The sequence below is a fragment of the Entelurus aequoreus genome, linkage group LG09 (assembly GCF_033978785.1).
Source record: "Entelurus aequoreus isolate RoL-2023_Sb linkage group LG09, RoL_Eaeq_v1.1, whole genome shotgun sequence".
NCBI classification, from domain to species: Eukaryota; Metazoa; Chordata; class Actinopteri; order Syngnathiformes; family Syngnathidae; genus Entelurus; species Entelurus aequoreus.
The window spans coordinates 35,879,526-35,899,941 of NC_084739.1; the positions used below are offsets into that span (position 1 = coordinate 35,879,526).

The 20,416-nt window shown below is 38.9% G+C and overlaps 1 protein-coding gene across 5 annotated transcripts in view; it reads left to right on the plus strand.

Annotated features, from left to right (window-relative positions):
• lrrfip2 (leucine rich repeat (in FLII) interacting protein 2) overlaps positions 1-20,416 on the plus strand; it is a 39,742-nt gene that overhangs the window by 17,690 nt on the left and 1,636 nt on the right. Inside the window, exons 4-26 of one of the 5 annotated variants that reach the window (XM_062058658.1) lie at positions 7,406-7,468; positions 8,196-8,252; positions 8,358-8,396; positions 8,551-8,622; positions 8,781-8,828; positions 8,909-8,977; positions 9,338-9,427; positions 9,832-9,891; positions 10,523-10,576; positions 10,692-10,748; positions 11,086-11,157; positions 11,322-11,435; positions 11,757-11,798; positions 12,086-12,217; positions 12,569-12,640; positions 13,160-13,330; positions 13,434-13,526; positions 13,815-13,907; positions 16,067-16,168; positions 16,470-16,602; positions 19,274-19,444; positions 19,517-19,596; positions 19,675-19,779. In XM_062058658.1, coding sequence (XP_061914642.1) covers positions 7,406-7,468; positions 8,196-8,252; positions 8,358-8,396; positions 8,551-8,622; positions 8,781-8,828; positions 8,909-8,977; positions 9,338-9,427; positions 9,832-9,891; positions 10,523-10,576; positions 10,692-10,748; positions 11,086-11,157; positions 11,322-11,435; positions 11,757-11,798; positions 12,086-12,217; positions 12,569-12,640; positions 13,160-13,330; positions 13,434-13,526; positions 13,815-13,907; positions 16,067-16,168; positions 16,470-16,602; positions 19,274-19,444; positions 19,517-19,596; positions 19,675-19,779 — 1,989 coding nt within the window. The remainder of the gene's footprint in view (positions 1-7,405; positions 7,469-8,195; positions 8,253-8,357; positions 8,397-8,550; positions 8,623-8,780; positions 8,829-8,908; positions 8,978-9,337; positions 9,428-9,831; positions 9,892-10,522; positions 10,577-10,691; positions 10,749-11,085; positions 11,158-11,321; positions 11,436-11,756; positions 11,799-12,085; positions 12,218-12,568; positions 12,641-13,159; positions 13,331-13,433; positions 13,527-13,814; positions 13,908-16,066; positions 16,169-16,469; positions 16,603-19,273; positions 19,445-19,516; positions 19,597-19,674; positions 19,780-20,416) is intronic. The other 4 variants (XM_062058652.1, XM_062058653.1, XM_062058654.1 and 1 more) reach the window with 4 other exon arrangements.

Sequence of the window (20,416 nt, forward strand, 5' to 3'; positions counted from 1 at the left end):
TTGTGATTAGAACTGTAAATGCATTTTATTCTGTTGATTTTCAGTTTAGTTGTACTTTTATTTGTTATACATTGTTAACTGTTACGAATATCACATTTTATCAAAAGACTGAAAGGTTGACCTACTCACGAACAAACTAAATCTATTGACTGGCTTATTGACATGAACAATAGGTTGATTTTATTTGAAGCATGACTGTGATGAAACATTTGCATCTCAACCAAGGCAGAAACAATGGCAGCTTTGCACTGAGTGGGTGTGGGTCTCTTACTTTATTGTCATTGCATTTACAAGTACAACAAAATGTGTTTCCAGTACAAGCTGTCTCAGAGCAGACATTCAGTAGTTAGGGGACCCACCTGTGAGGAAAGGCATAGTACGTTGAGGACATTAAAGTGTTACATGCTTTCATGTCTCCAAAACATAAAAAATAATTGCTAGATTTGTCGCTAGTCGCTTTTGAGAAAGAAAGTCACTAAGAGGAGTTGGAAAGACTCTAGATTTAGCGAGAAAGGCGCCAAGTTGACAACACTGCACTGGAGTGTGTGTGAAAAATAAAGACGCAAAGACCCGCCTTACTTTGCTTATGATTGGTTTACATTGCCTGGTGCCTTCCGTGGAGGTCTCCACATCTCCGGTCCCTTCCAAGGTTTCTCATTGTGGCCATTGATTGATTGATTGATTGAGACTTTTATTAGTAGGTTGCACAGTGAAGTACATATTCCGTACAATTGACCACTAAATGGTAACACCCGAATAAGTTTATCAACTTGTTTAAGTCCACTTAAATTGATTCATGATACAGATATATACTATCATATATACTATCATCATAATACAGTCATCACACAAGATAATCACATTGAATTATTTACATTATTTACAATCAGGGGTGTGGAGGGGGGGGTAGGATATGGACAGCAAGTAGTGGACAGCAAGTAGTGGACAGAGAGAGAGAGAGAGAAAGAGAGAGAGATCAGAAGGCATAAGAAAAAATATCTGCATTTGATTGTTTACATTTGATTATTAGCAATCGGGGAAGGTGTTAGTTTAGGGTTGTAGCTGCCTGGAGGTGAACTTTTATTGCGGTTTTGAAGGAGAATAGAGATGCCCTTTCTTTTATACCTGTTGGGAGCGCATTCCACATTGATGTGGCATAGAAAGAGAATGAGTTAAGACCTTTGTTAGTTCGGAATCTGGGTTTAACGTGGTTAGTGGAGTTTCCCCTGGTGTTGTGGTTATGGCGGTCATTTACGTTAAGGAAGTAGTTTGACATGTACTTCGGTATCAGGGAGGTGTAGTGGATTTTATAGACTAGGCTCAGTGCAAGTTGTTTAACTCTGTCCTCCACCTTGAGCCAGCCCACTTTAGAGAAGTGGGTAGGAGTGAGGTGGGATCTGGGGTGGAGGTCTAGAAGTAACCTGACTAGCTTGTTCTGAGATGTTTGGAGTTTAGATTTGAGGGTTTTGGAGGTGCTAGGGTACCAGGAGGTGCATGCGTAATCGAAAAAGGGTTGAACGAGAGTTCCCGCCAGAATCCTCAAGGTGCTTTTGTTGACCAGAGAGGAGATTCTGTAGAGAAATCTCGTTCGTTGCTTAACCTTTCTGATTACCTTGGTTGCCATTTTATCACAGGAAAGGTTAGCCTCTAGAATGGAACCTAGCCATTGGGTTGGGTTTTTTCCTGCCCTGATACATTTGTGATTCAGGGCTATATAAGTAAACTTTGATTGATACTATGTCATACCAGTTTAATTGTGTTCATTAATATTAGGTTTGGCTGTTAAATTTAAATCTACTTTTTAGTCACCCAGCCGCTATACTACAGTAGCTTAGTCCGCACGGGCTATGGGTCGAGCCACTATCCAGCCGAGGACTAGTTTGACAAACCGAGCGAGCAGATGCTGTGCTAAGTCGCTAACAGAAGTGAACAACATAAACAGATGAGATAAGTGTTATAATCGCTTCAAGAAGAGATTTATGTTCTCAAGCAAATTGGTATATGTGTGAATAAAGCTGTAGTCACTCACCAATAGCCAAATGCAGTCGCTGACCAAAGCATTGCATCACTTGGAAGTCGAGAAGTCGACGATGGGGAGCCATATTCTTTTGGAAAGTTTGTGTTGAGTCGTGTGTCAGAGAAGCCTACGTAAACATGCAAAGGGTGGGGTTAAGCTTTGCCCGTCAGGCGCATAGAAGAGCAAATGGCACATCAAAGTAGGGCTGGGCGATATATCGAATATACTCGATATATCGCGGGTTTGTCTCTGTGCGATATAGAAAATGACTATATCTTGATATTCGAGTATACGTTCTCACGCAGTTGCTTTTAGCTGCGGGCATTACACTACAGGCGTTTCTCCCTCTTTCTTGTCTCTCCTTCTCACAGAGACATAAAACAAGCGCACCTTATTACATACGTCATATACTGTCGCGCGTGCAACGCCATACGCCCTCGCGGAGCAGAGAGGTAGCGGCATGGTAACATTAGCTGTGGTGCTAGCGGTGCGGTGCGAGTGCTAATATGAGAAAAAGAAGGTGCGAATCTGGTAACAAATTAAGGAAAAATAATTAATTCCGAAGAAAAACAGCACGGGGTCCATCGTCTGGCGGTGGTTTGGCTTCAAGCGGGAAGATGTTGAACAGACAACCGTAATATGTCAAGTATGCGGCAAAAGCGTTGCTACAAAAAGTAGCATTACTGCTAATTAGTAGCATCATTTGAAAAGTCACCCGCTAGAGAATGAAGAGTGCTTGAAACTCCGCATGTCAACATCTCCAGCCGGTGCCACACACACAAAATGCCGAAGCAACAATTCCCAGATCAACACCGTATGAAAAAAATAGTCAACAACAGAAGGAGATGACATCCGCAGAAACCTACCACATAGCGAAGGACATACACTATTTGATTTCCTATTATGCAGCTAGTTTTTATTTGACAGTTATTGAAATATCTTGTGTGACATCATGCACAAAAGTGCACTTTATTTGTTTTAAAACATTGTAGTGGTGTTCTGTACAAAAAGTGCACTTTAATTTAGTGTTGTTTTGCTATGTCATCTTAGTGACATCATACACAAAAGTGCACTAATAGCTTGTTTTAAAATGTCTCTGACAATCTTGCACTTTCTGTTTTGAAATGACATGAATGTTTGTGCCACTGCATAATAACTGTTTAATAAATACAGTTTTGGTAAATTGACTTAGTTGTGATTTCCCTTTCTGCATGAAAGTTTAATATTAGCATATATTAATGCAGTATGAACAAGAATGTTTTCATGTTGACACATATAATCATCATACTGGTGTGATTATATGCATCAAGTGTTCATTCAAGGCTAAGGCAAAATATTGAGATATATATCGTGTATCGTGACATGGCCTAAAAATATCGAGATATTAATAATAAAGGCCATATCGCCCTGCCCTACATCAAAGAATGTCTGGCGGTATTTTTGCAATTATGTACAACTTTCTAAAATATACTGGTATTAAGTATAGTTCTGGTATTTGCATGTAATGAGTTAATATAACATGTTAGTTTGACACTTCAAGTTAAATTGCTGACATAAATGGACTTTAACACGATATTCAAATGTTTTGAGTTCCACCCGTAAAATGTAAATGTCATGATTGAGGGAAAATCTGCTGGGAGGAAAACATGCACCTACCGAAAGTCAGGAGCACTGTGGTAAATGGGTGGAAGCTTTTGACCACAAACTTAGTCACTGCACGGTGACATTCATCATTTCTGGAGTCATTGTACTCTTCCCTGCCGCGGTGAAGCTAGAGGCAGATGTGAATTGTAGCTTGTACTGCCTGCTTCGAAACCAGTCAGAATCTGTCTGTGGTCATGCTCATCTAAATGAGAAGGCATTAATATCAACTTTACAGGTAATAATGCTGACATTATAGGTGGTGTTAGTCAGAACCTGTTGTATTTATGCCAGATGACGTGCTAGCGTTTGCTGCTGAGATGATATCGGAGCGGTTCAAAAACGCAACATTCATTTATAGTTATTGCATCCTGTGTGTTCAAATGTTTCAGCATATTGCTCGTATGTCATCCTCTTGATGAAATAGCAAGCTTGCATTTATTACCAGTAGCGCTGTAGCAATCTTTTCTTTTAAAATGTAGCCAAACATTGGAGCGCTTCTTCCGCCCAGGCACCTTGTTGCTGTCTGTTGTCACTATGCATGTTGCCTAATGACGTCATTCCCGCCCACAAGAAACGGTAAGGGAATTGTTTGAAAAATTGTCAAGCGATTCCAAAGAATTGATACACTGGGAACCGGTTCTTGTTGATTCCCATCCTTACTGACCAAGATGCCCTTTAACCTAAAAGTAAGCCAACCAAAGCTCCTCTATGTAAGATGCTGTTCATAATGACTGTATTATGAACCTTTAATTCTGTCACCATCTTTCCCTGGACCCTTCTTGACTTCACGTATGTTTAAATTTACATTCAGACATGTTCCCTACAGGAAATCATGCAAATTCAGAGTAATTACTGATAAACTCCAGCCTTAGGACCTTTATCAATGTTACCTTCTTTAACACAGCCTATTCATGTTGAGTTTATTGCAGCTTTTTTCCATCTTGCTGTTTGGCATCACAGCAGTGACACAGAATAGAGTAATAGGTCATCTGTGTTACTATTAGAGCAAGAAGAAGCTTATGTAAAAAGGAAGTGGCGGGTTAGCGGTGGGAGGTTTTCATATTCCCATCTTTTCCCTTTGTGTTGTTTTTATACATTACACGAGATACTGGCACTGAAGTCACACGCTAGAATAATATCAGAAATATGCCACCTTTGCTGGGTTTTGTATAAAAAGGAAAGACATATTTATCTGCCGCTGTTTAACTGTCATAAAAGTGAGTAAGACTGTGCCAACATATATCCTATTCTAATGTTGATATAATTTGACATGATCCAAAAATGCAGTGTTGCTATATTGACATTAGAGTACCTTGACACATTATGAGGCCAAGCATGAAAGAAAAAGCGAGAGCAACATGTCAGCAAACAATGTTAGTGATAACGCTTCCGTCAGTCTACCCAGGGCAGCTGTGGCTATGAAAGTAGCTTACCACCACCAGGTGTGAATGAATGATGGGTTTTTAACATGTAAAGCGACTTTGGGTACTTAGAAAAGCGCTATATAAATCTCAGGTATTATTATTATAAAGGTAGAAATTAGGGCTTTCAAACGATTGAAATATGTAATCGCATTGTTCATAGTTAACTCAAAATTAATTGCAAAAATTGCAGAAAGATATCATTTTTCCTGACTAATAAGTGCACCTTAGACAGATCATTTTAAAGTTTTTAATACCATGATTGGGCAATTTGCTTTAATGATATGTTTTTAAACATTATGCTTTTTGAAACAGCTCAACAAGAAAAGGATACAAACACGTTTTTAAAGAGAATGAACAAATACCTACAGTGCGTTGGTGTCTTGCCTGAATTCCTATGTTGTAGGAATACAGAATTTGTATTCCTGCTTTAGGAGCACTTGCACTTACAGGAGAGGAGCTACACTTCCATGTTTAGATAGCAGTTTCACGCATTAGTAAAACGAAATGTGGATTGTTACGATAATGCTTTAATTGTCAAAGATGTTGGGTGATAATTTTTCTACATTAATGTTTTTGATATTCTGTACTTTACATGTTGTACAAGTTAGAAGTAGTAGTAATTTTGGACATTTTAAAAACCAAGCAAAAGAAAAAATAATGAAGAAATTACAGTAAGGTACAGAAATAGAAACGAATATTTCACAATGAACATGCATAAAAAATGAAAACAATACATAGTGGTTAGTTTTTTCATATCCAAATGAAATGTGAAGAAGTTAAACGTATTTACTCCCACCCCTTTATTTAATAAATCAAATAATTAGCTTTCTTATCATCATTATTAATGCATACAAGGATACATTTAACAGTCTTATTACAATATATTATCAATAATTTTTTACTCACTTTTCTTTGGCACAAAAATATAGTACATACGTACATTATACACATACTGTATATTGTCACATGAATACAAGTACTAATTGATGGTAACATTAACCAAAAAATTACTACCTAAATAATTGAAATAATAATAATGGAAACACTTTGTGATTGTTAGAAACCCTCATTCTTGTACATATTGAAAATCATGTCTTTGTATCGTTTTGTTTTTTTAAACAAAATTAAGGTTGGACATTCTTTTAATTACGCGTTCAAAGCGTTCCATAGTTTAACCCCACATATTGAAACACAAAAGCTTCTTCGTGTTGTGTGTACATTCTGAATTTTAAGATTGAAATTACCCCTTAAATTATAATCCCCTTCTCTTTCAGTGAAACACTTTTGCACATTCCCAGGGAGTGAATTGTTTTTTGCTTTGTAATTTGTACTGTTTGTAGTTCCACAAGATCTTTAAATTTCAATAGTTTTGAATGTAAGAAAAATACAAATTTATTTGTGTGATCACCATATCCTGCCTTATGAATGACTCTTATTGATTTCTTCTGCAGGATGATAAGTGGATATAGTGTGCTTATGTAATTATTGCCCCAAACTTCTGCACAGGAGTACAAGTTAATGGCATTCTTATCTCTGCATGACAATGTTTTAACCTACTCTGCCTACTTAATAAATTGTAATCTTCAGCCTGTTAAACATTCTGCAATTGTGGACTATCAATCAGAACAGGTAATAAAATAATAAACCATAGTGATGGTAATATTGTGTAGTGAACTGTAATCACCCTGCGGTATTAGACCTCGTCTCAGTGGTAGCGAAGAAGAAGCGAGATTGTTCAAACACAAGCTTCTTTCATATCGGCGCTGCCATTACAATACACTTAATTTCAATGTGCCAGAAAACATTTATGTAGGTGGAAATATTACATAATAACACAGAATAACAGAACAGCATGATCATATTGTAAGAACATTTTTCGTTTCGAAATATTGTGATGTTGATAAAGTATAATTTTGAGTTTCTATTCACCCCTCGTCTGATATTGAATTGAGAATGGTGCATGCTTAGTGTAGTGTGACATAGCAGCAATGTGTAGGATCAACAACTACCAAAGCTCCTTACATCTGTTGTCACTTCTATATTACTCATGAGGTTGAACTCAAACCTTCACATCTAAATTTTTTGGGGGGAGTCACCTGGCAATTACCTTTCTTACTTTCTTATTCACATCCTTTTCTTAATGCAAAGGACACACTGTCTTTGAGGCTCAAAATAAATTTTCCATTCATGAACAAAATAATCTCAGGAAGAAAATCATGCTGCATGTCACAGGAATACCTACATTTCTATTCTGGAAGTAGTCAGTGGCCAGTTATGACATTTCAGCAGTTTTTCCTGGCATTTCCTTCCCTCTGTCCAGCTTTCTTACCGCTCATCCAGCAGCAGTAGCAGCAAAAAATGGGGTCAAATCCACCAGTGGATGGTAGGCAAGTGAGAGTGTTGCAGAACTCTCACTCTACTAACACAGCCTGTTGTGTGGTGTTCACTCGAGACAGTCCTGACCCTTAGTGCACTACACGACAGTTTCTGACCATAATAACCCTCACTGTAGAACTTGGTGTATTTGATTTGCAGATTCCGCGGAAACTGATTATAATTTTACAGTACTCTGTGTGATTTAATTTTTGGTACATGCATGCAACTTAATTTATACACCGATCAAGTTGTTCTATTTCAGCTTCTATTTACCTATTTTTTTTATTTGCGTTGCGTGTTGACAAACCCTCTGTGCATGGTATTTAATCTGTGTTGAATAATTGATACAGTTAGGAATTCCACTTGTAGTACTAATAGTTATGTACAGCTAAATATAGTATAGTGTGTGTGTGTGTGTGTGTGTGTGTACATATATATATATATATATATATATATATATATATATATATATATATATATATATATATATATATATATATATATATATATATATATATATATATATATATATATATATATATATATATATATATATTAGTATAGTGTAAATGACATTGTTTATTGTCGCAATGAATAATACAAGTTTGTTCATTAACTGGATTGTTTTGCATTGTTTGGGCTTGGCATAGCAACTGTGTGGCCTTTTTTCCTCCTGTATTTTGGACCTGGTTTACTGTCTAATCCTTATCAACTGTTGTTCTTCTTTACTTCAGGCTGAAACAGAAAAAGCTAGAGCCTCTAATAGTAGTAGATCAAGCAGCCGTCATCGGGTGTGTATATGTTCCGTCTCTTTTTTTTTCCCCCTTTTCTTCCTGCATTTCCTTTCCTCTCTTTTTCTGCTTTGCTGTTGTGACTCAGTGTTTCAACATCAACAGGGCCAGGATGATGATGTAATGTCTGTCCGCAGCTACAGGGTGCGTACATGTTACCCCCCTGCTATCAATAATAGGAGACTGTCCCCCTAGTTACAAAATAATTATTTTTCATAGGAAAGAGTGTGCTATATAGTTATCTGTTTTTTTATTATTGTGAATATATGCTAATGTGTGTTATGTACTGCATTTTAAGTCAACATCATCATCCATCCGTGACTTGGGCTCAAACAGGAGTCGATCCACTTCCCGTAGAAAAGACATCTTGGTGCGTTTTGTGTGTGTCTTTGTCAGTGTAATTATATCTTACAAGAATTACATAGTTTTGTTTAGTTTTGACTTGTAATTGCTTAGTCAGTGAGACATTTGTTTGGGCTCAAAGTGTTTTCACCAACTACTTTATGTTTCCCCCCCTCCTCTCTTCAGTCTGATGGTGTGACCAATAGCTCCACTCTCAAGAGCTCGCGTTCTACTGTATGTACTTAGTGTTGACCTTCTCCTTTATCGCACCCACATACTTTTTTGATTAACCCTTAACTCATTGGGTGAAACAGAGTTCTGTATACAATGATCTACATGGCCATAAAAAGTCTTCATCTAGCTCCTCCAGGAAAGATCTGCTGGTTAGTAGTCCTTTGTTACTGTATCCGTTATGAACTCATAGCATGGAAGTGGCAAGGCAAATACTCATTGGCTTGTGGTGATTTGATCATTGACTTGATTGACCATTCGATGCCTGATAACATCACAATTGTCCAAGCTGTTCACAACCATCATAATCCACATGTATGTATGTCACTAAGATGCATTTGTGTTTCTGTTTTTAATGGTGCTGCATTGTATAATATGTAGAAAATATAAATGTTGGTGATATTTAAACGTTATACTATATCAATATGAATCTGAAATGGCATTGTGATACATGATTTTTTATGTTTGTGTTGCCTATTACTTGGGGTCAAACCATGTTGCTGCCCCTCCAGACTGGACTGTACCACGATAAAAGAAATTACAGCAGCCTAATGAAGACCACACTTCCGCCTCCTCCGTCCATCTCCTCCTATGAGCCACGGGTCTGTCTCCTCTCCAACTCAGTGACATTTCTGGCACATAATGACACATTAACACCTTAGTATGAAACTAAGGCCCGTCCTAATAAATAAAATCCCAAGTGATTGCATGATATTGTTTGTCTTTGAAAAAAAGTCTAAACAATGTGTAGTTGGCCTAATGTTGACCAGTTCTGTCACTGTATGAAAGAAATAGATAATTTAAGGTGCATTAAAATACTAGTAAAGGCTGGGGTCCATCAGCATAAAGCATTTTGCTTAGCACAGCCTTTGGTTGAGGGCCTTGTTGATTGATTTTGTAAGTTCAGCAAAACATTCATCCTGTTTCGGTATTTAGCAACTCTCCCGTTACAGCTATTGTTTTCTGAACCAACATTTCACTGTTCCTCTACCTACTGTTTTGACAGGCCACCACTTCCTCCTCCTCCTCCACCATTGGCACAGGGCTGCCGCGTAGCTATAGCATGGTCAGTTTCTGTGGACACTATCTTACTGCATGCATTTGGAAAATTCCAGAAGCAGACCTTCCCCTCGCTTTTGGCCAAACACATGTGCTAGGATGTCCAGGCAGAGTGACTCTGTTTATTTTTAGGTTCTGGACAATCTAAGCTCTTAGCAGAGGCCACAGATTTATGCCTTAGTCAGACTGGGTGTGTTTGATCAGGCCAAAGAAGCAAATAAAATGCTGGCTCTTTGTAACCATTTCTTTTGTACAGTATTTGTATATTGTACACAGTTTTAGATTTAAATCACTGTGGGAAAAAAAAGTATGTTTGCGAAACAGACACTTTAGTACCTGCCATATGGCACAAATTCTAGACTCATACTTTTTTCTGCTGCAAAGATTAGCGCCAGCCCCCTACTAGTAATGTAGAGTAGTGGGGGGATGATAGAAGTCATGATGAAGTTAACAGCATTAGCTCCATTTATTTTAAATAGCTCACATTACTTAACATCTAAATAGAAGTAACTACATTAAATCATGGACTACAGTATCTCTGCGTATTGCATGTCCCTCTCTAACCAGCAGCTAGCAGCATAGATGTGTTCCTTCTCATGTTTTGCTGAGCCCTGCATTGTCTCCCATGTGTGCCTCAGGCCTCTATTTATGACGACACCGCTCTTTACGGCTCAAGCCACGGTTCAAGAGCTGTAAGTCGTGTGAATGTGAACAAATCACCACATTACGCCTTTTGAGTTAATTTCTGCATTCATCTTAATACCGTCCTCTGCCATATCCGCCACCCTTGACCCCCTTTCCCCACAGCCCTCTGAATATAGCTGGTACTCCTCTGGAGCCAGCTCCACTCGCAGCAGCCCTGTGGTGAGCACTCTAATCAGCCTCCACTCGCATGATGTCCACTAACATCACACACAAAAGTCTCCCTGCTGCACGGCTACCTAAACTTTTGGATATAGCTGACTAGTAGGAATGTCATCATTAGCCTTGACGTGTTTGAATTAAGATTGACTCAGGTCTTATTTGTGAATTTGATCAAATGGAATTACTTACTGCATGAACTATTACGGATTATTGGAGAAGATTAAAACGTAATTTTAATGTACCGGTATGTAGTAAACGCCTTGTCCTTTCACCCAACGTTACTGAGAATGTTCATATGTGTTTTGGTTTGTGCTTGTGTGTGCGTGCCCACGTCAAGTCTTCTTCAGATGATGACACTGTAAGCAGTGTGTCCCAGGAACGCTTCAGCAGAGGCCGCAGGGACAGTGCGGTGAGCTTTAGAGACTGAGCCAGACTCTTCACTTGTCAACAAATGCAACGTCAACTTTTGCTTCCATTGTTTTGGTCTCAATACAACATTTCCTTTTTTTGTTCCGTTTTGTATTTTCACCTTGTGTCTATCTTAATCTTTTCCCCTGTGTATGTTGAAAGTAGTCGTCTGACTTCTCCAACATTAGTGAATCAGCAGCTGATTATTTCAGCCGTTCCAACAGAAGGGGCAGTGTTGTGTCTGATCTGGATGATTTGAGCATTCCAGATCTGGATGCTGTAAGTGGCCTATTCAGTTCCCAACATGGAGCGATGGAATGATTTCTAATAAATGATGCATGATTTGAAATTAACAGTTGGTTCAAGATTAATCTCACATGGTTGAAGTGCTTCTTTTGTTTATTAGGTGTATTAAATAAAGCCTTCTCTTGAATTGTTACAACTTGTGTAGAATATTTGAACACTTATCCGACTGACTTCCAACAAGTACCCCCACTTTTCAGAGAGGCAAACGTTTGCTCAGAGCATGATCATAAATTCTCTCGCTTTTCAAAATACTGAGCATCTCAGTCATTTATAAATGTTTCTACCTTCTTTCAGCTGGACGAAAAATGTGACAAACAGTATCCAGATTACAGTCGGGTAAGTTTACTATTATTTCTAGTATTTTTTCTCTAGCAACACTTGGCAACGTAATTGAGCTATGTAAACAAAATTAAAAAACAACACATAGATGTTGTACATGTGCACACCTTCTGGAATCTCAACAGCAGGTTTATCAGGTTTATCACACCACGTCGTAGCTAGCAAGCAACAGTGTCTGTGCCAGACACACAATGACTTGACTGTAGAATGCTGTCAGGTGCCGATTTGAATGCGTCTTTTTAGATTGTTTTTTTTGACCGGTCGTCAAAATGTTGTGCTTCCAGCCATCTTCCCGATGTGCCACTCCAGGCCTATCACCAGCCACCCTGGCATCATTGGGTGGCACCTCATCACGACGGGGAAGCACAGACACTGGCAGTGTCTATGATCCAGACACCAGTCTGAATGAACTTAGGGTAAGTCAAACAAACAACACTAACTTTCAGCAGTAAAATAGTTTCACAATGGACTTCATACTTTGTTAATTGTGATTGTATCTCTTTGCTGCCCTTAAATCTCGCCTAAACATTGCCTATTTTTTGCTCCCTCCGCTGATCTTAGCCTTTACTTTACTGGTTTCCTTTTTGTATGCACGGGAGGCTGGGATGTGACATGTGCCCCTTATAGCTGCTCCTCATATTTGGGTGTGCTGGTCCTTGTGCATTCCAGAGGTCTTTGAGATGGCAGCACGGGTTCTTTATCTCGCCTTGATCATCCCTACCCTTTATGATGCCCCAGTTCAACCATTCCCTCCATCTGCTCCACAGGATATCTATGAACTAAAGGACCAGATTCAGGATGTAGAAGGGCGATACATGCAAGGGCTAAAAGAGATGAAGGTAGAGGGGCTTGAGTTCACAGCATGCCTTCTCTTGTCCTCTGGGAGCAGTATGGCGTCACTAACCCCCTGCGTCTCCCCTCATATCCCCCGTACCGCCTAACACTACAGCCATTTGCGTGCTCCTTTTTTGATTTGGAATGACATTTCTTTTGCATGAGCTTCCCACACTTCCTTGTTTTTTATCTAAGTTATTGTCTGGTCAGAAAAGAAAACACAACCAAGCTTTGATTGACTCAAGGCTTGGTGTTGGTACATTTTGATGTAGCTGACATGCTTGAACGAGATTACTTGTTGTCATCGTCTTTCATAGTTCACTTACTAGTTACTCTGTTTGATGTGTTGCATTGCAGCGATAATACAAATGGCTTTAGAAATTGGCAGGATTGGAAAATCCATATGCCATATCTAATTTGGAAACACTTGTCTTTGTGCTGCCTTTACTTTTTTTTTTCTTGACCCCATTTTATACAGTTTGTTTCTAATCGTTTCGTTATTAACATGCTCCAATTTATGTCAGGAGTCCCTTGTAGAAGTGGAGGAGAAATATAAGAAAGCGATGGTATCAAATGCACAGCTGGACAACGACAAAGGCAACCTCATCTATCAAGTGGACACATTAAAAGATGTCATAGAAGAGATGGAGGAGCAAATGTCGGAGATGAAACGGGAGCTGGAAGAGAAGTCAAAGGTGAACTTCCAGCTGTAAATTACATGTTCATTATTATTATAGATCGCCTGCTGGAAACTAGTATTTGTGTTTGGGTCATGACACATTCTCTTGTTTATTTCAGGAATTAGAAAGGCAAAAGCACTCATGTACTGTTCTGCAGCATAAGCAAGAAGAACTAAAAGAGGGAATTCGTCAACGAGATGAACTTATTGAGGTATGTCAACCATTGTTGTTTTCCAGCCTGCAATTTTTGTCAGCACCATGGAAGGTGCTGGTGGCTCTGTGCAGGCCCAAGTGAGGACACTGTGCAGGAACTTGATATAGCTTGATGGACACTGGCCACCCTCAGTCATGTATATTTAGTTGAGTCTGTTATCACAAAAAAGCACATTTCACCCTGTCATACTTTCCTGTATGTGCATTTTTGCCTATTCTGTCTCTTCCATTGATATGTTTCCTTCCTATCTTGTTCTTGCCATTCTGTTACTGTTCATCACTCTAGGAGAACCAGCAAGTGCAGACTAAGTTAGATGCTCTCACCAGAGAGGTGTTTGACCTGCAGGAAACGATTAACTGGAAGGACAAAAAAATTGGGGTAGGAGGCCCCACATAGATCCTACGACAGACTGAAAGACAAAAGATAGTTCATAATCAGTTATTTGAAACTAGGGCTGCACGTTTAATGGACATCGAGGTTTTAATTAGTGCGATGACGTAACCGCAGGAGGCTGAGGTTTTTTTTTTGAGTGACAGACATGTTTGCCATTAAGAATTGCTGAGCCTCGAGTTTGTTCGTCTTCAAACAGAGAAAGAAGTCTCACTCTGTGCATAGCTCTCAGCACCCTGAGCATGTTTATTTAACGGTAGAATCAACTGAACGCAGTGAGCCTTCTTTTCCGTCATTCAAAAGATATGTCTCGGTTGGGGGAGATCGACTTAGCGTGACTGCACACGCAGGAAGCACAAACAGAGAGCCTCGGGATTCACCAGTGAGAAGTTTCGCAAAGTAAAAAAAATTAGGAGGAAAAAAACATGATTGCAATGGTGGGAATATTTCAGCTTCAGAACAGGTGGGCAATATGAGACCATCAACACGGACAAACGAGCAAGAATGCCGTGATCACGTGATGGCAACAAACAAAAAAAAAGAACGCCCAACCTAGTTTTTTCAACTGGGAAAAAAATGCACTTTAAAATGTTCAGAAAATGTTCAATATTTAATTTACATTTTTGCTTACCGAAATAATTATTTTTGTTGTTGTTTATTTTTTAAGGATAACAAAGTTATTTACCTTCCAGTTACAGTACATTGATAATAATTCCACAGTAATGATAAATACAAGCGTCTATCCTTCTAAATGGTTACTTTCATTATTATTATATATTATGATTACCGTATTTTTTGGACTATACGTCGCAGTTTTTTTCATAGTTTGGCCGGGGGTGCGACTTATACTCAGGAGCGACTTATGTGTGCAATTATTAATACATTACCGTAAAATATCAAATAATATTATTTAGCTCATTCACGTTAGAGATTAGACGTATAAGATTTAATCGGATTTAGCAATTAGGAGTGACAGATTGTTTGGTAAACGTATAGCATGTTCTATATGTTATAGTTATTTGAATGACTCTTACCATAATATGTTACGTTAACCTACCAGGCACGTTCTCAGTTGGTTATTTATGCGTCATATAACGTACACTTATTCAGCCTGTTCACTATTCTTTATTTATTTTAAATTGCCTTTCAAATGTCTATTCTTGGTGTTGGGTTTTATCAAATACATTTCCCCAAAAAGTGCGACTTATATGTGTTTTCTTCCTTCTTTATTATGCATTTTCTGCTGGTGCGACTTATACTCCGGAGCGACTTATACTTCGAAAAATACAGTACATGACATTATAAACACTGTATAGTTTTTATCGATTATTTCTTCTGTTTAAGAGCAGGATGTAGACAAAAGCTCTGTTTGTCTGCATAAGGCCAAATATTTTTAAAGTACATTATTGCATATTGTTCTGTGTGGCACCTTTAAGCAATGTGTATTTTGGACAGTCTAAAAGTGACATGTTGTCTTTCACTCATTAGTTTCGCAGTTTTATGCATTTATGTGTATAAAATAGAGAAATTGCAATTTTGGAGAGAGAAGTCGCAATTAGGTTTTTTCCTCAAAATCGTGCAGCCCTAGAAACCACACTGGTCTTTTGTCTTTCATGCTCTCTGTGTAATGGACTGTTGTGTCATAGACTAGCAAACATCTGGACCCAACCACACTCACATGTAATGTAGCACTTTGTGCATGTCACTACAACAAGGTTTTTAGATGACTTTTACAGCTGACAGTGAAAACCTTTGGGTTCAGTGTTATTGCTGTTGACACACTGCTGAATAATAGTAGTTGTCTTATGTAAACTAACACAATGTTCGCTAGTGCAAATGAGCGGTTACTATAATCTGGCATGAATCAGTTTGACAGGCCATGAAAGTTTGGTGTTTCCCTCCTTACAGACTTTGGTCATACTTACCTTTTCTTTGCTTTCCCTGTGACTTTCCCCAGTATTTTCCTCTACTGTGAATGCATCTGTAACTTTCTGTATTTTTTCCTGTCTACATTCTCACTGTTGGCTTGGCATGCACAGCGCATGTTTGTGCATGATGCACTACAGCACGTGCTGTTGCATGTCTGTCCACTCTCCCAACTTTTCTGCCTCTTGTCCATTCTTGTCTTCTCTCGTCTGTGCGGCCAGGCCCTAGAGAGGCAGAAAGAGTACTTTGATTGCATTAGGAATGAAAGAGACGAGCTCAGAGATGAGCTTGCTGACCTCAAGGGGAAGGCCAAGCCAGTAGAGGTAGGTCGTCCTACACCCTGGTGACAAATGCAGCACAGCAACATAAGTTGCTGGTAATAATGATATTTTATGTGATTAGAAACTCCTAGATGTTATTTGTTAGAGGTCTTGCTATAAATCACCACTAGAGCTGTTATAATAGCTTCAGTCTTTAATGGTCGAATATTTAAACATTTAATTGTTTTCTCTGTCATTGCTATATCCTTACAAGGAGACTTGAGTTTAGATGGGCACAGAATAGTCTTTATGGGGCTACAAAATAGAAGAGACAATTGTCCTCACGCTCCTCATTTCCTGACAGAAACATGGGCTGGTCATCATCCCAGACGGCACACCAAACGGAGATATCAACCATGACCCTTTGTCCTCAGGGATCACTGTGGTCTCACAGGAGGCCGCTCAGGTGCTGGAGTCTGCAGGAGAGGGTCCGCTCGGTGAGTCCCATGAATGTTCTTTTAATGACACACGTTTGTTCAAGCCTTGTCACTGTTGAATTCAATTAATGATGCCTAGTCCGTCATGGCGAGCACAAGTCCAATTGACTTATGAGGTAGAACAAGTTACCTTCCTAGACTGTTTCGTAAGTTAGGATTTAGTGCAAGTCAAACCTTATATCTGAATGAACACTTAAGTCACTCACATTGTACACAGAACACACAAAGTACATATAAAATGCGGTAGTATAAATATTCAATAAAATAGTTAAAGGTGGAGGAAGTCGAAACAATGCCTATTAGACCATACGGCTGCTTAGTTATCAGTGTGTATTTCGTATGAGAATGTTCAAGATACCATCTTTATTCGATGTCGATTTCTCCCCTGAGCGTTTTATAATGTCTAACTTCACTTTCCTTTTTGTTTGGTGCCCTGCCCCAGAAAAGATGCATGGAAGATATAATGACGTGCAAAAAGTGAACTATAAGTGATGTTATATTCCTTCTCTTTGTAGCTGTAGGGCACCCTGTATTCTTGTGCTACGGTAGATTTTATATTTTACTCACCATTTATTTATTTAATAATTCTTCCTCTATGCATGCTGTTAGTAGTTTGCAAGTGAATCTAGTGCTTACAGACCAAAGTTAAGTTTTTAATTCATTTGTGGGAGTGTGTAACTACTAAACGTTGTATACCAAGGACCGCCCGTAATAACAAATACTCAAGGCTGCGATGCAGCTGGTCAGTCAATGGTCTGGCAGCTTTATCATCGCCACATACTTTAAAGAGGAACTGCAGTTTTTTAGGAAATGTTGCATATAATTTACAATCCTATGAGGGACAGGAACACATTTGTCTTTTTTTAAGCATTCTAACTCTTAAATAAACATATATAAGTCTGCTTACAATGGGGCCAAGATGTCATTGCATCTACTCCGACCATAAAACCCAATAAATAACCACCCAAAAAACCCAGACAACACTGTATTTACATTTGGTGACCTAAATATTAACCTAGGATAAGCAATATTGTTATTATAAGTGCAACATTAAGGACCTACATTTTGCGACACATTGATCAGAGAGGCAGCTTCCTTATGTTACTGTATTGACATAATCAGCGGGTGAGCTGCTCTCTCGCCTCGGAGCTCATGAAAGTTTATTGTAGATTATAAATCATGTCTCTCACCTTGATAGTAAAAAAATGTGGACTCAAACTGAAAAGTTGGTCAACTTTGGCGGCCAATTTAGACCCGGAAATAGTGGAAAAGACCCGAAGACGCTCGGTTCCACCCCCTTTTTTCTTCGCGAGGATCATGAGTCATTCGTCATCTAAACGGGAATATATCAACATACTAACAGTCAGCATCCCAGTGACAGCAGACATTGTTTATTAAGTGATGTTTTATTATGTTTGTTGGCGCTCATGAAGTCTGCAGTGAGTCAGTGATGTCATCGAAGGGAAAAGCGAATGTTGTAATGCGTTTGTGAAATTAATGCACTGCCGTATGTCTCCATCCATCCATTTTCTACCGCTTGTCCCTTTCGGGGTCGCCTAAAATGAGCAAAATATGCAGATGTTACATGTTATTATTAAATATTACATTATTTACATACAGCGTGTAAATAAAACATTGATGGAAGGGTTTGGATGTTTTATAATCACTTTATAGGCAGAATAGAGCGACTCCCATTGGCTCCATTGTAAGCTGACTTTTGCTCGCATTCATTCATAAATAAGAAAGCATTACAAAAATTAAAATGTGTTCTTGTCTTACATAGGAATTGTGAATGATAGGCACAATTATAAAAAGAGCAGTTCCCCTTTAAGGGCTGACATGTATACAAGGCTGGACAGTACAACAAACAACAGCTGTGTGTAAAAAAAGTGTCTACAACCACTTGGTGCGACTTACGTAAAAGACTAGTGCAGTGAAATATTTGTGGTTGTGCTGCCTGTGTCAACAACGTGTTGCATGAACATGAGGGCTGTGCTTCAACATACCATCCACAGTAATACCAGTTTAATTTAAGAGCACATAAGTTCTGGGGTGCATATAAATGATAAATAAATGATAAATGGGTTGTACTTGTATAGCGCTTTTCTACCTTCAAGGTACTCAAAGCGCTTTGACAGTATTTCCACATCTACCCATTCACACACACATTCACACACTGATGGCGGGAGCTGCCATGCAAGGCGCTAACCAGCAGCCATCAGAGGCAAAGGGTGAAGTGTCTTGCCCAAGGACACAACGGACGTGACTAGGCAGGTAGAAGGTGGGAATTGAACCCCAGTAACCAGCAACACTCCGATTGCTGGCACAGCCACTCTACCAACTTCGCCACGCATACATTATGAGCCCAAACATGACTTGAAAAAATTGCAACTATGGCTGTATACTAATATGCTTATATTGTGTTTTTATCTAACGCAATAAGAGATGGACACATGTGCCAAACCTTTGTTGTTGTTGTTGCTAGCTAGCATGTCTTGTATTGAATGATTCATTAGTGCGACTTCACACCTGCGACATCTGCTCTGTTTCCCTTGACAACAGAGCCAGCACTATTTTGCAGTGTAACTGTTTACCTTTATGGTGCTGTGCCAAAAGGGCTTTCGCTTAACTCCTACCATATTACTCATATCTGTGTTTTTCTTCTATCTAGATGTTAGGCTACGGAAGTTAGCGGAGGAGAAAGATGAGCTGTTGTCTCAGATCAGGAAGTTGAAGAATCAGCTGGAGGAGGAGAGGCAGACACACTCAAAGGTGGACAGCATGTTCACAGACGGCGAGAAAATGGAGAACGGTACAGACCTGCACTTCATTGAGATGCAGAGTAAGTTGACTTTTCTATCAAGAATTTAAATGCATATTGTTCATACATGTCAAAAACTGTTTTCATCTTCAGGAGACACCAATAGACAGATTAGCGAATATAAATTCAAGCTATCCAAGGCAGAACAGGAAATGGCTACGATGGAACAAAATGTAAGTAACGACTTGATTGCTGATTCTGAAAAAAGGAAACATTAATAACCAATCATCACTTATCTGCTGGCCTGACAGGTAAACAGACTTGAGGGCCAAGTGTCCAGATACAAGACATCAGCTGACAATGCTGAGAAAATAGAAGATGAGCTCAAAGCAGAAAAGCGCAAACTCCAAAGGGAGGTATGTACTGCCTTTGACTTCATCCTGTGAATGTAGGGATGGCCAAAGGTTCAACCATCAACATGTGAAACCTGTCGAGTGGCAACAGCTATTAACACCTGCAGGAAGACACCCAACTAGTTGGAATGCAGACGTACTGATACTTAACTCAAATCACTTTCGTCTGTGATAGCTCTATGCAGTAAAACACGGCTGCACAATTCTTGAAAAAATATTTCTTAGATTAGAGGTCAAGGTTCTCTGCGATTGTTTTTTTGTTCAGTTATGTTCTAGTTTATGTTTTAAAGCAGTCACACTGATTAATATTATTAAATAAATAAAATGTTATCGATTCCCTGGGCATACTGTATGTACTCAAGAAGGGAAACAACATGGCTCACTCACTAGGTCAGGGGTCGGCAACCCAACATGTTGAAGGAGCCATATTTGGCCAAAAATACAAAAATAAAATCTGCCTGGAGCTGCAAAAAATGCAAAGCCTTCTATCAGTGATTTAATGAAGTCAACACATGATGTGTCTATATTAGCCTACTATCAAAATGACTGTTTTGCAGGCTGAAACAAATCTTCATTGACAGAAATGTTGAAATGTAATATTTATTCTACCCATTTTTACAACATTTTAAAACATTAGTAA